The sequence below is a fragment of the Lotus japonicus genome, chromosome 1, assembly GCF_012489685.1.
Source record: "Lotus japonicus ecotype B-129 chromosome 1, LjGifu_v1.2".
Taxonomy (NCBI): Eukaryota; Viridiplantae; Streptophyta; class Magnoliopsida; order Fabales; family Fabaceae; genus Lotus; species Lotus japonicus.
The window spans coordinates 20276924-20292618 of record NC_080041.1 but is presented as its reverse complement, the minus strand read 5'-3'; the positions used below and the strand labels follow the sequence as shown (position 1 = coordinate 20292618).

The 15695-nt window shown below is 35.0% G+C and overlaps 2 protein-coding genes across 2 annotated transcripts; one reads left to right on the top strand and one right to left on the bottom strand.

Annotated features, from left to right (window-relative positions):
- Positions 1-2587: 2587 nt before the first annotated feature.
- LOC130734050 (transcription termination factor MTERF4, chloroplastic) lies at positions 2588-6134 on the bottom strand. Its single transcript, XM_057586346.1, has 3 exons — positions 5976-6134; positions 4012-5712; positions 2588-2883 (listed from the first exon to the last, which is right to left on the bottom strand). The coding sequence occupies exon 2, from the start codon at positions 5674-5676 to the stop codon at positions 4111-4113; it is 1566 nt and encodes a 521-aa protein (XP_057442329.1). The 5' UTR covers positions 5677-5712; positions 5976-6134; the 3' UTR covers positions 2588-2883; positions 4012-4110.
- A 5752-nt stretch (positions 6135-11886) lies between these two features.
- LOC130734049 (NAC domain-containing protein 62) lies at positions 11887-15695 on the top strand. Its single transcript, XM_057586345.1, has 6 exons — positions 11887-12301; positions 12985-13262; positions 13828-14130; positions 14242-14523; positions 14716-15093; positions 15178-15695. The coding sequence occupies exons 1-6, from the start codon at positions 12091-12093 to the stop codon at positions 15466-15468; spliced, it is 1743 nt and encodes a 580-aa protein (XP_057442328.1). The 5' UTR covers positions 11887-12090; the 3' UTR covers positions 15469-15695.

Below are 15695 nucleotides of genomic sequence, written 5' to 3'. Positions count from 1 at the left end.
CTTTGTATTTTCACTCGTTATTGTAAAATCGTTTACTTAAATTTGATTCAAGCTCTTATGTTTAAACTTGTACTCTTTTACTCTTTTAGTAAGGAGAGGGTTAAGTCGGGAACATATTTTCATCATGTTTATTGCTTTCAAAATGTGTTCATAAAAGTTGAAAACCAAAACGTGATGAAAATAATATGGGACTTTCTGTAGGAGAGAAAAAAGTCATTTTTTAAGAAATAATTAATAAACCTAATAAATAATCATGGCATATTTTTTCTTCAAAAAATTCTTGCAGCACGTCCTGTAGGTCAAGAACAAGAGAGGATTCTTATCAATTTTTTTTTAATTACTAATGAAAATAAAGAACAAATGTTTATTATGTTTTCATTTTAGTTTTTATTTTCAAAAATTTATGAAAGCAATTGTAAATATCTTCATATTTGTCCCTGTATGATAGCTTAAGTGGTAGGAGCTTGAGGGACATATGGGTTGGGTAGGGGAGATCCAGGGATCGATTCTTGGTGGGTGTCATTTCTCTTTCCAATATACCAAAAAAAAATATCTTCATATTTTTTTTCTAGTAGTTTTTGTAGTTGCGAATTAAAATAAACGAGATAAAAATAGTTACAAAGTGAAGCAAAAAGAGAGTGCACCATCTTTCAGCCATCATTTGTGTTATAGCTTATGCCAACCATGAAATCTACGCTCTAACCTTTAGTAAAGCTAATTATAAAGTGGGATTCTCTTTGTACCATTTCCATTTCTCTTTGTACCTTTATTAAAGGAAGCAGACAAGATGTTTAGACCACGGTTCTTTGCCAAGGAATTCAGAAATTGCGGGATTTGAAAAGGAAGTAAAAGTAAAACTACTCTATGTTTTAATATGGCTCTTTTCAAGTGAAGTCCTTAAACAAGCATGAGTATCCTCTTCTATTGTCTTAATAGAGTAATCAACAAAAGTAGAGTTTTGTGCATTTAAGTGGATGTTGTTTTGACGTTATAGCTAATGCAAATGTGATTTCATATATTTTACGGTATTAATACAAAAGCTAAAATCTACCACATTAAGTTTAACGTGAATCAGAGAAGCGAGATTTTGACATGTTGCCTTCAACATGAATCACGTTGAATTCAGCGGAAATCCAAACGCAGATAAATTGTCAATTAGAATCACCGATAGATAAAATCAAACATAACTTGAATCTCAAGTATGTGATATAGATTATTCAGTGAACACAATTATGTTGGTTTGATTTAATATATTGGATTCCACTATCCAAATAAACATCTCAATTTCTCTCACCTGATAGGATGATCTATAAGAAGATGATAGCATCGAATCTTATTAATTCTTTGGGACTTCAATCCTCAAAATCGCTTTTGTGACAACAATTTTCTAATTGATCATGGATGTTGTCAACATCAAATTGGCCATATAATCCAAAAGCTAAGGGCTAAAGCACCCATTTGCATCAACTTCAATTGCAATTTGCTAATATCATAAAGGCAAGGGAGACAACTTTATTTATTAATGTGTTTTAGTTTATTTTTGGGATTTTTAGAATCAGTTCTCATTTCCCATAACCAATTTTAGGTGACTGCCAATTGACTTGGAAATTGATTTTAGTCTCAAAATCAATTATGCGAAAAAGCTAGAGACATGCGGGAGACATAATCAATTGTAGGATCTCATAACTGAATTTCATAATATTACCTTACAAAAATCACTTTTCCATAAACGTATAAATTGCTTCACTTCCAACTCACTTTTAATGAGTTAAATGTGGGTGAAAAAAGCTTGGTATCGGGTTAATGAGAAGTGATTTCAAAGTGTGTGTGGATGTGCAAAAAGTGTGTCCCAAACTCTAGATATAACAAGGTAAATCTACTTCCAACTCCAATACTTATATTGTAGTGAGAACATGAGGTAGTATTTGTCATGCAAATAGAATAGGATGAAACAAGCTATTCTGTTCTATTCTTTTCTATTCCACCCTTTTAGGTTGAGCCAAAATGTACCACCACTTTCCCACTTATGTCATGTTCTATTCTACTTTATACACTAAACAAAGAACAAAAACTGAAAAGCCATATGTTTTGGTTATGTCCTATTCTAACATGGCTAATAAATGCTACCTAATTATCATGTTGATGGTATTACTAAATTAGTTTAATCATAGCAATTATCATAGAAGAAAAAGGTGGTGTGACTGTGAGGCTAGTAGGGTAACGTGAACCAATTGTATAGCCATAAAAAGTCATGCAAGTGGGTTGCAAATGGAGTTTAAGATGTTCACACTAATATCAACGATTTAGCTTTAAGTTCCATACTTTTTATGAGGAGTATCTTTCCTACTTTCCGTCTTGTTTTCCCAATCTTAGCCTTTTAGGCCTGCACAAGAAGTGTAATGCTATCACTTATAGGATACAAATGCAATTAAAGACATGATTGGATCAGCTTATTTTTTCTCTGAATTAATTCTAGCACCCAGAAACTACTTATAGAAGCTCCTACCGATAATGGATTTTGCCTTTAGAATCAATTGTAGAATGATTTGCAAACGTGCTATAAATGGACATTCCTTTTTCAACCAGATTCAAGAAGGATTCCAGGTTCACAAATTAGCAGCATGGAAGAAACAAGTACAAGATATATTTCTTTACATAAAGGTACAAAAGCACAACTGAATAAAATAAGGTAATGCTAACCTCAAGCAGAGAGAGCCTTATCCTTATGTCAATGAAAAATAACAAAGAACAAGCACTCAGTGATAGGGATAAAAACTCAAGTGCAATTCATAACCATCAGGTACCCTTCACCTTGCAAAAATATGTCTCAGCTGGTTGCCAGGAGCTGAAATGTCACCATGGTCATTGTTATATCAGGGCTACCTGTTGACCAGAAAAGAAATGCAATGCGTTTTAATATTCAAGCGTAAAATGAAAACCAGAAAATGAGTTTGCGGATAGTAGGAAAGCATGATGATTGGCAACTAAGTAAAAGACACAATTATAAAATGTAAACATCAACAAAGTTTAATGACTATGAGCATGTTTGTATTCAAATTATACTAATGTGAAAATCGGTTTTTCTCAAATCAACTATATCCTTCCTTTTAAAAAAGGTGCATTGGAAAGTGCAATTCACCTTTTAACAGCTGCGGAAAGTTTGTCCAAGCACATACTACTACATCATTGACAAGGCATGGTAACACAAAGGGCACTTCATAAAATATATGCATGAGGTCAACAAAACATACTTGTGCATGACAATAAACAATGAAGCTTTCTGATGCCATTTCTCATTCTTCCATCCCATGTTAACATACATGGATAGCATGATACTGACATTTCATTCATTTAGGCTCTCTTACAAGCCAAATACATGGAAATCTTCTTCATCCTAGCTATAATTCTTTTTTTAAATGTAAACATGCACAAAATACACAAAATAAAAATATATAAGTAAAGGTGAGTGGAAGTTTGAGGAGAAAGAGAGAGTAAAATGGAAATGATAACTGTGATAGTTTAACTTATTTTACATACAGAAAAACTTATAATCAAAATGATAAAGTTCTTTTAGCTGAAAAACTGTTGCTATAAAACTATAGTGAGGCACAGGTCCTGTTTCGGGAAAAATCCCGGGAGGCCCTATGCTCAGCTAACCCTGTTTAGGCACGAAAAGTAATACCAGAGCAACAAGTGGATATTCAACAGCAGAAGTTGATAATAATAATGCAAATCCAAACATGTAAAGACTAAAAATAACAATAATCACTCTCATATTGTCAAAGCTTATTCATTGAGTCAACTAAGTCTCATTCACTCCACAGAACTATGGTACCACTAACATTTTAGATTATAAGTAGATCAACTTGTATATGACTTAATAGAAACGTGTAGGAGGTAAAATCCTTTTACATTAGAATCCTAGACTCAATACCATATCCCATAAATAAGCATAAAAATTAGGATACAGAAACTTGAAAATGCTTTACATGTAACTTGAGAACAAAATACCTTTCCAATGGTGCAACATCGAAACTAACTGCATAAACATCATCCACTAGAAGATCAAAATTCACCCAGGCAGACTAGTTTTGAAGTAATGTAATCATTCTAATCATAATCATCATCACTGTCTTCATAATCAGAATCTGATCCATCACTCCTTGGCTGCATCAATGAATTCATGTCAAATGATGGTTCCATTTCCATCTCTTCCATATCAATAGTGTCATAGTCCATTCGCTGCTCAAATTTCTCATTAGAACAATTCAGCATCCATGACAGAGAACACTTCAACCCTTTCTTGGCCACCATCTTATGCCTAGGTTTTATAGTTGACTCCAAACCATACGTGAAGAATGCTGGAAAAGTAACCAAGTCCTCCAAAGGCCTTCCCATTTCCATATGGAAGAAATCGAAGCTGAGTTTCATGATGTTAATGTCTAAAGCAAGTAGTTGAGGGCACCCAACAATCATCTTCCCCATCTGCTGCGAGGAAAACCCACAATCCTTAAGAAAATCAACATGCATCAGCAAAGGTCCACTGCTGAGGCTAACTACCTGTGGCATCTTCTCAACAATTCGTCCAAAATCCTCAGGATCCAAATCAAGTACAGAATTGAGCACACTTCTCTGATTGAGAAGCTTTTGCTTCAAGTCAGTTCCAATGATATCAGGATACTGCGCAATTACAGAGGGAAGTGATGTTCTCCTAACATTAAACTCTTCAAGCGATTTGACGTTTGGCTTCACCTTCTCATCCAGCCCAAACCCAAGAATATAAGGCCGATTCTCTATCAATCTAGCTACAGCTAGCCTTGGAATTCCCAAGCTTTCTAGATATTCCACAAAAGGCTTGATGACTCTACCAACTCGCATCCCCAAAATCTCTGGATATCTAGTTAAGACACCTCCAAGTTCTCTTCTCCCCACACCAATACCAATCAAATAAGCAACCGATGTGCTCATGGTTCCCTCAAGTTTGAATCCTAGCAATTCAGGGTACCTCTCGAGAACACGAGGAATATCATTGGGCCTGATATCCATCCCCTCAAGATACTTGACCACCGGTACAAGATCCACAACCACACTGGCATGGAGAACCTGTGGATATCTCTGCAAAAACTGCGTGAAAGTGGATTTCCTGACCCCCAATTTTCCAAGGAAATCAAGCACAGGAATCATGTTCTTCTTGACACTGCAGCCAAGAACAAGTGGATAGTTGTTAATGTCCTCAATCGTAAGCCCCAAGCTGTGAAGAAAATCCACGCGCTCCCTCATAACATCAACCGTCACAGGAAGTTCAAGACCATCAAGCTCATCAGGAACAACGCCGATCCCCCGCAAGAACTCATAAACCTTCTCACGCATCACCGCCTTATCTTTCTTCATATCCGATAAACTAGGCCGAACGTATAGCGACGAGGGGCCTCCCCGCCTCCTACTCACCGGACCAGAGTCCCGCTTGGACCCCGGCGAATCCACAGTTCTAGAAGCCAATACACTATTCGTAACAGAATACTGAAGCTTTGTAATCAACCCCATCCTCCTAAAGCAGTTACATGGCAACCTAAGAGCTAGTGTAGCACCCAACTTAGAATGACCAAATGTAAGAATAGGCATTTCTGTTTGACCAATTGAAAAACTGGGTTTTGTTAATTCACCAGAAAAGGACATAACTTTAATATTTTCAAGGGTCAAGTACCATTGAATCTGCAAAACAAGAGGTATCACACTATCACACACTTGATTGAGCACATAATTGAAACCAGCAGAAAAGATACAAACTTTAAACAAATTACGGACGTAAATACTAAAAATAAGGAACCCCAAAAGTTCATTGTTTTGGATAGAATCACTGAGCTCATAAAAAATTCTGGGTCATGGCTCTCATACACAAAAGAGAGACCATTCACTATACTGTGTTATTGTTGATAAGGTAAGTTATAGATAGTGAGAGATAGAGATTGACTCACAGTGAGGGAGAATGGATAGCCACAGTTGAAATTCCACTCCTTCGGCTCTTCCCTGAACAGTGCGTGCGTGATTCAGGTTCAGGATAATGCAAACTGGAGAAGGGTTTAACGGACCTGTGTCTACTTCGTTTCAGAAAAATCTCGTTTTTTTGTTACCCTATCTTTATAAAATGATTTTTTTTTTTTTAAATTTGAGAAGGTGTATTTAGTTAATAAAATTTAGTTGATGACCAAATATCAAAGGCAAAATGATTTGTTCATTTGAAATCTGGACTCATCACCCATGACTCTTATATTAATTTTTTATATAATGTTCCTCAAGAAAATAAGTAGGAAGTAATAATCTTATCAAATGTGATGATGTACCAGGGTAAAATTACGATAGAGAATTTACCTACAGAAAATAATCTGACTCTCAAATCAATTCAAGATTTAGATAGAATAACTCAAAGTCTATAATGCTCTGTTTAAATGCAGAGGTGAAAATGAGTTTTGGAAGAAATATAAAAGGAAATAATATGAATGAAAAATGAGATGATTTTTAAGTTGTTTGGATTTATGGAAAATGATGAGAGAATGAAAGGAAAAGTGAGAATAATAATTGTATAATTATTATTTATTCAATATGAGTAATTAATAAAACCAAAAAGTGCATTGTACTTCACAAGAATTAATAATTATAATGAAAAATATCAAACTTTCACATGCACCAAAACAACTACACGGCTTTGGTCAGTTTTCTTGCTAAGGATGGGTGGAAAACTTTTAATCCACTGTTCACCGTCCATTTTCCTTCCCCTCCATTTTCATGTCTCCCCTAAACAACTCAAGATTCCATTTTCCACTCATTTTCATGCTTACCAACTTCCTTCCTTACAAATTGACCACAAACAAACAGACCATAAGAGTATAAGTGAGCAAAATGAGAAATTGTTTGCTTACAATGTGATCAAACGTGTATTTATAGTGGTTATAGTGATTAATGGTAAAAACGGTTAATTGTGTTGTTAGCTTGTCGTGCAAGTGGTAATGAGGTATTATCCTTGCTTTGGTGAAGCTGACCATCAGTTCTAACACTTTAACTTTATGTTGAGCTAGTCAATTAAACAGTGGAAGTTTCATGTATGGTAGTCATGGCCGACTAGTTTAACAATCACTTGTTGTGAAGTCATTCGGATCGATTAGGATGATGGTAGGCTACGTAGTCGTTTGAGTTGTCAAGAACATGAGACTCTACAATTCGACATGTAATGTAAAAAAATCTCGCAGTACATGAGAAATGAATCATCTCAAGTGAAGTGATCGCATGATAGAGATCTTAGTTATTAAAAATATTTTTATATTTCAAAATGAATGACATTTCTCTCAAACTATTATGTCATTTAAGATGTTCTATTCCCTAATTGATGTGTTTTGCTTTTAGTTGTACTAAATTGCTTGTTTCAACTAGTCCAAAAGGCTAGAAGGCTTAATAACATTTCAGCCAACCAGAGGTCTCGTGGCTAAGCAAGTATTGTATGGACGAACTAGATGACTAGCTTAGTTAAGGATCATCTCGGCCCAATTAAGCTGATTGGACGCATGATGACCCTTTAAATAACTAACAAGCAAGGTTGCCTATAAGCAGCATTATACTCAGAAGACCAACTATAAGACGTTCAAGAGACTTGCACATATAATGACAATGACCTCTAAATCTTTAAATACCAGTGTAGTTGCTCATTTACATAACACTTTACTCATTAATATCAATATCAATATATAATAGAAAAGAAGAACTTCTATCAGGCTGATTTAGTGACGTGACAGCACCAGATATTCTTAAATTCAGAGGTTCACACTATTTTCTTACTGCCTTTGTTCCTTTTTAACTGTCAAGAGAGATAAGAAACACACATATTAATGAGTGAATTTAATTTTCTTAATTTTCATAAATGTATTATGTGTTTTCCTATTTTACCCTTTAGAATGTGTTTTAACTTTCCTCATTTCTTGCTTCTACAATGACACTATTAGGAAAAACATCATTTATTGCTCTCTTGAAATGATAAGTGAACAGATATATTGGAACAAATTTTTTTCTTCAAAATGAACAATTACTCCCTCCGTTCCTTAATATAAGAACCAAGCAACAACTTCACACCCCTTAAGAAATTTAGTAAATTTAGGTAATTGCATTAAATTTGTTTTTAATTTATATAAGTTTTCCAAAGCTACCCTCCACTCATTATTCATAATCTTTGTGGATCATTAATACTATAGAAAGTGGAAAGAGAGAGAAAATTCATTTAATAAGGGCATTCTTGTACAAAATTAATTAATGTACCACAAACTCCAAGTTGATTCTTATAAAAAGGACCAAGGTGCGCCTCTCATTTGGTTCTTATAAATAAGAACGGAGGGAGTATTAAGGAATGAAGGTAGTACTGTACTAATTTAAGCATTAGAGCTTCTTCGCACTAACAAAATTAATTAAGACCAAAAAAAAATCCGAGTCTCAACACTGTTGTTGGTGCTAGTCTAGTTTAGGCTCGGGGTCTTTTCTTCCCCTCATCTGTAACCAAAAAAAAATTAATTAAGACCATTCATTACCATCGGATCGGATACAAATAATCTAATTTTCTTCACAAGAACACCTGCCATGTAGTCGTGGACCAACTAGCCAACTTGGGAAAAAGAATTGTAATTGATGAAAAAATCCACTTCAATTTTTCTCTTCAAATAGAGAAAAACTATGAATCTTACCTAATTATTTACCCTCCTCATTTTTTTTTGGTACATATCCAACCGTATCTGTTTCAATTTTATTTTTACCCTTCTCATTTCATATAATAATTTTTTAATTGTGGTTGGACCCTTTTTCACACTAGTGGAGGTAACTGGTAAGGTAAATTATTCATTTCCCATTCTTCATTTCTTACTCACCAAGTTAGTGAATAGTAGAGGTCCTTGTCGGTGCAACAACTGTCACGTGTCCTTTGCGTCCTGTCTCCCATCGATCCTAAATTCCCATTTCACCCTTTTCTCTCTATCCCTACGCGTTTTACACGTCATCTTGACAGGACTGACACCATGTCTAATTTAGTCCTAAAACAAAAACGAAGGTCATTACCGTAATACACCGTAATCATCGTACTTGTACACTCACTGGATATTTTGATATATTTCATTTTTTAATGGAGAATTGTTAATTTATTTTTAGAGGGAGCATATTAATATCCTACTATTGCCTTTTGAAATTTTAATTTGTTAAATAGAATTAGACACATACGTCTAATTACATTTTTTTTATCTTTTAAATTTTAATTTAATTTAAACATTTTTTAAAGATAATTTAATTATATTTTTTTTAACGTGAATTTAATTATAACATTGTAAGATAGTATATTTAATTGAATGGCTACCAAAAAAATTTACACGCCCAGTTATAGTTATTAAATTATATTTTTTTAACATTTTTTTAAATCATATTTTTAACATTAAGTCAAAATATATTGATAAATGTTTTGGCCGGTTCAAATGGCGATAAGACTCAATAATCATCTTGGATGGCCCATGAGTTTTACAATAGAGTAATGTCGTGTTGGTGGGCCAAATTTGAGCGAGATTTATTTCGTTCCATAACCAGTCGAGCAAAATAGAGTTGATACAACCAACAACACAAGACTACTTGTCCAAAGTTAAGAAAATAGGATTGGCTAGTCTAACTGGTTGACATGAAAACCAATTAGGTGACCAGTTCATTTACAAAGAAAATCGGTAAATTATATGATATTTAAAAATATATGTATTTATTATTGGTTCAACCATGATTGAACTATTGAACTATGAACTAGTATCTTCATTGTTTCAACAATCTCTTTGGTTTTAAAAATATTGGATTGGCCCAGCGTGGCCTTGGAAGCCATCCACAATGACTTCACTTAGGTTAAGTAACTACACCTCATATCAAACTCACATATATGTTTGGTTGTTAATTACATAGATATTATTCATTTTGCTCGTTATGTTCAACTTGATTTTTGAGTTTTTTGTGCTCCAAAAGTGATTTGAACGTCATAATGTCTTATGCAAACACCACCCACATTGTGGTCAACCCACTTACTATCCAGTGCAAGGTATAAAACCACCACAACAGAGTTTTTTTTTTGTGCTTGGGAAAATTAAACAAGAACTACAACACTAAGATATTCTTGAAAAGCAAAATAACAACCCGATCTGAGGGCCAACAAGACGCATAATGTTACACTGAAGATGTGCACCTACCTCCTAGACAATCTGCAAGGTCATTAGTCTCTCTAGAAATATGCTGGAGTCTCACTTCCCAGTTTCGCAAAAGAAGAATATGTAAGTCCGTGAAGTCACTAGCATGAGAATGAATTGAATCTCTTACTCTACCGTGTGTCCACAATCTCTAGACTATCCAACTCACAATAACCATACTTAATGTTGTTCTCCCATAATTATTAGTAATTATTAGAGTGAACAACTCAAATTTTGGAAGAATAATAAATATATTATGGAACATATGTAAAATACAACCAATATATTTATATATAAATTAAATATTTTAACAATAGTAGATATTAATTACCTAAAAAAAAACTATTTATTTTTCCTTGTAGTTAGTAAAATATATTTGGTGAAATTTTTGAATACATTTGAATGATATCACTTGAATTTAATTTATTCAACAAACAAAAACAAACAAAAATACAAACTAGGAACTTAGTCAATTAAGGGAAAAATAACAAGACATACAATAAAAAAAAGTTCTTTAAAAAAAAGTTCAAAATAGTTTAATATATTAACACCACTTAATTTTGCAATTAATAACAATATCTAAAATATTTCTGATCATACTCCGTTTCACCGGTATGCTTGTATAATTAGTAGCATTAAGAGTCTTCTTCGCCGGAGTTGAATAATCCACTGCCACCATTTGCTTTGCGAAGGAAATGTTGTTGTTGATTTCTTGGCCAAGCTCGGAGCGTCTAATATGAGCTTGACTTAGTTTTGGGATTCTCCTTTAGTTGGTGTGACGTCCTTTTTACACGATGATGCCCTAGGTGTTGCCTTCTTGAGGCAGTAGTTTCTTCTTCTGTGTTGTTTTCTTTCTTTTGCTTCTTTTATCAAAAAAACATGTTCAAAAATCAAATATCTTTCCATCAGGGTGGTTGATACTTGATAGACGTGATGCAGAGTTGAAAACGATCCTGTTGAATGACTCCTTGTTGGTTTCGCAGCAATGATGATACATATACACCTCATTTTTAAACACTTCATTTTCACCTCTTTTTATTTATATTTCTCTTCTCTTATCATCTATCACATCTCATACTTTCTCTCTATTACTTTTTATTTTCTTCATATCCCTCTCCTCATTCCATCTCTCTCCACCTCAAAAAAAGTGTGAATGAAACATTATTCTTTCGGTTTGATAGTGTGTTGGTCTCTTGCAAATATCTTTAAATCAGATGTTTTTAACAACAGTAATGATATATACACACCTCATTTTTAAAATACTTCATTTCCACCTCTTTTTGTTTCTATCTCTCTCCTCTTACCATCTATCACATCTCATACTTTCTCTCTCTTACTTTTTCTTTTCTTCATATCTCTCTCCTCATTCCACCTCTTCCACCTCAAAGAGAGGTGTGTACGTAACATTATTCTTTTAACAAACCTTTGAATCAGTTTCTTCCTACTGTAACTTTGAATCAGTATTTTTAGAATTAGAAGGTTCATTATCAGATAAAAGTTAAATATAAAATAAGGTAAAAAAAACAGTAAATTGAATGGAAACTACCTACCAATAATTCTGGTAAAAAATCACAGTCTTCTTCTTCTAAATTCATTGATTTATTTATTATTTCCAAGTAACTTTCTCAGCAAGTTCCTTAACCTTTACCTGTTCATCAATCACAAAACAGCAAACAAAAACCCTCAAAATCCTTCGAATCTCTCACTCCGATTCTCAATTCAATTTCCACCTTATAAATCTCCTCTCACCAACACTCCCTCCTCTTTTTCTCTCTCTCTGCTTCTCTTCCCTTTTCTCTTCCTCTTCCTCTTTCTATCTTCCCTCAAACCTCTGTGTTTCTGTGTTTGCATAATGGGTGCCGTCGATTTTTGTCCGCCGCCGCGTAAAGTGGAGGAGGTGGCGGTTCTGTCACTCAACAAACTCCCTTTAGGCTTCCGATTCCGCCCCACCGACGAGGAGCTCATCGATTACTACCTTCGCTCTAAGATCAACGGACATGGCGATGATGTTTGGGTTATCCGTGAAATCGATGTCTGCAAATGGGAGCCTTGGGATTTGCCTGGTAATTTACCTCCACCTTCTTTCTCTTGTCGTAAATTCATCTGGGTTTTCTCAAAAATTGGGAAAGTTTTGATCTTTTTGCTCTGCTGATTTTAGTAACTTTAACTCACAAAACACTGTTTTTTTTTTTTTTTGCAATTTTGTGCTTGTGGATTGTAGTTATTAATTTTGTGCCTGTTAATTTTCCCTGATTTTGATTTGGGTTGTCTTATGAATTGGGAAAGTTCTGATTTTTTTACTCTGCTAGTTTTAGTAATTTTCCTTACAAAACACTGTTTTTGCAATTTTGTGAATGGGAAAAACGAGTTTTGGGAGACTTGAGCTTTGCCTGTTAATTTTCCCTGATTTCTCTGATCATATTTTGATTTGGGTTGTCTCCAGAATTGGGAAAGTTCTGGTCTTTATGTTCTTCTGAAAGTAATCAATTGAAGTTATTACTAATTAAAGATCAACCCTTAAAATTGTGATCTGTGTACATGAGTTAGATAATTTATAGAGCTGTTTAAATATCAGTTGTTAATTTTTACTAATCAATGACTATAATTGCTTACTCTCTCACTTAACACACTTCAATGGAGCTTGTTGAATGAGTTCTCTCTTACTAGTATTTATTTTTGATATGTTGCTGTGCTACTTGATTTGACGATTTTGTTCTTGATTGAACATGTGGGGTTTTTGTTGCAGATTTGTCAGTGGTGCGGAACAAGGATCCAGAGTGGTTCTTCTTCTGTCCGCAGGACCGTAAGTACCCAAATGGGCACCGGTTGAACAGGGCGACGAGCCATGGATATTGGAAGGCAACGGGCAAGGATCGCAAGATTAAGTCTGGCTCCACCTTGATTGGGATGAAGAAGACTCTAGTTTTCTATGCTGGTCGTGCTCCCAAGGGGAAGAGGACCCATTGGGTTATGCACGAGTACAGGCCTACCCTGAAGGAGCTTGATGGCACCAACCCAGGACAGGTATAGTCTTGTCTCCTGTTTCCATTGTTTTATATTTGCTTTTTATCATTGTTTCTATGGTTTTTTACATTGAATCATTGCAATGTGTGATAACTTTATAATTTTCTTTTACGCTGAAGTAGGAAACGTGGTGAGCTGTTTTGCATTTGTACCTCCATGTTTTATGAATGGTGATGTGAGTTTGTTCTTCCTGTTCTGTTTGCAAGTGTGGTTGAGTGATCTTTTCACATATTTGTGACAATTTAACAAAGCAAAGTTGACTCACCAGCTATTAGATATTTCTAGTTTTCTTTCTAGTCTTATTTTCCTCCCACGTTCGAATTTGAAGGTTGCAATTATCTTGTTTGCACTACTTGGTACAGCAGATAATTTGCAGTTTCGAATTTGATACTTCTCATTTCTCAAGGTTTTAATGTTTATCAAAAGTTCTTGTTTGCTGAGTTTGAGTCAACTATTGTATCTATATCTCTTTGAATTGATTATCTATGTATTTACTTTGATTCTAATTATATGATGATACGATATATTGCTAACTTTTCTGTTTGGTTGATTTGACTTATACCAGAATCCATATGTCCTTTGTCGGTTATTTAAGAAAAACGATGAGAGTCTTGAAGGTTCAAATGAGGAAGTAGAGCAGATTGCTTCAACTCCTACAACTGCAAGTTTCTCTCCAGAAGAAATACAATCTGATCCATCGCTGGTTCCTGTATCTTCCTCACTGGCCACAGAAGATGATAAGCACCTACCAGTTATCCCTGAGCAGTCTGAGGAAGCAATATCCAACATTATAAATCCAGTTGATTGCCATAGTGATGGAGGTGATGCTCATGATGCAAAAATTCAAATTATAGAACCACCTGCACAGGTTAGATTGACTGAGTTTTAATCAAATGTTTATTCCTTTCTTTTTCTTGTTTTCATTCCTCCTTAATTGATTTGTTGATTTAGTAACCATACTTTATCTTTGCTATTTCAGGAGGATCAGCCATTGAACTTTGACATATTTTATGATCCAAATCCAACATTTCAGCAATTGGATGACAAACTGTTCTCCCCAGTCCATGCGCATTTTCCACAAGAATTTTATTACCAAGCTAACAATCAATCAGACCTTCAATATGGGACAAATGAGACAAATATTCCAGACTTTTTTAACTCTGTTAATTGGGATGAGTTTTCTCATGAAGACTCAACCTTGTTTAATCTTAAGGACAATGGATCATGCAGTGACTCAGATGTGGAAATGGCCAATTTGACGGTTAGTATCATTCTAGGTTTCTGCCACCACCAGAATGACATTTGTTAGTTTTGAAACACCTAGTGGCAGCCCTAACCCCTTTCTAAATTACACATCAAATCGCTACTTGAGTTATATCTGTGTATAGATGAGTTTTCTTAGCTTGGTTTGCTTGTGCCACTTATATAATGTTACTCTTTTTGTATGCTGTAGCTTCTGCAAGCAATAGATGCTGCTTATCCTATGGAGGCAATTGAGCAAAGGAGCAATGCAGGATTATTTCAGAACAATCCCCAGATGGCTTTCTCAACTAATGTTGGTTTGGACCAAGTGACCTGTGCAGTCAATTATAATGAGCAATCAAGAAGCTTTGATACGGTTGTTCATGGTGATACGGGAATCCGGATAAGGACTCGACAAGGACGAAATGATCAGCCAGACATGAACCCTACCCTACCATCACAAGGTATTGCACCGAGAAGAATACGACTGGGAAGACTTGTTATGCATTCGCATGGTTCCGATGAGACGGCTAAAGATGGGAGTGGTGCACCACCACAAGACCATAATTCAAAAACCATCATTGCTGGGGTGAGAATTTTGTTTATATAACTTGCGTGTCTAAATAAGATATGTCACTGCATGTTGTGATATTTATGTGTTCCTCTTTTGCAGGAGAAGGAAGCTTCAGAAAACCATGCTGCTGATGAGAGTGCTGCCGTGGATGAACCGGAGAAAACATCTTCTGAGTCAGCTGACTCAAGAAAAATCTGTCAGCAGCCAATTGCAAAACCCATATTGGGGTGGAAAGACTTGCTATTGGGCAGAAGGGTCCGTTACACATCAAAGGTTTCGTCCAATCGCGCCATGTGGTCTTCTGTTCTTGCAGTTTCTGCCTTTATACTGGTTTCAGTTGTGTTGCTTGTTAGTGTTTGGGGATATCTTAGATTTTATACTGCTTACTAGAGATCATTCCTTTGTTCAGAATTTGCCTCCATTGCTTTTTTGGGGACAGTTAAGGAGGCATGTGTAGGGTTGAGTTTCTTAGATTTGTTGATAAGAACATACATTATCAATATATATGTAATATATGTGTATCATGTAGTGGTTGTAGAATATGGTAGTGGACTGTAGACTCTTGTTGCCGCATTTAGATTCCTAGTTTCATGGCTTCCATTTTCGTTTTGTTGTTA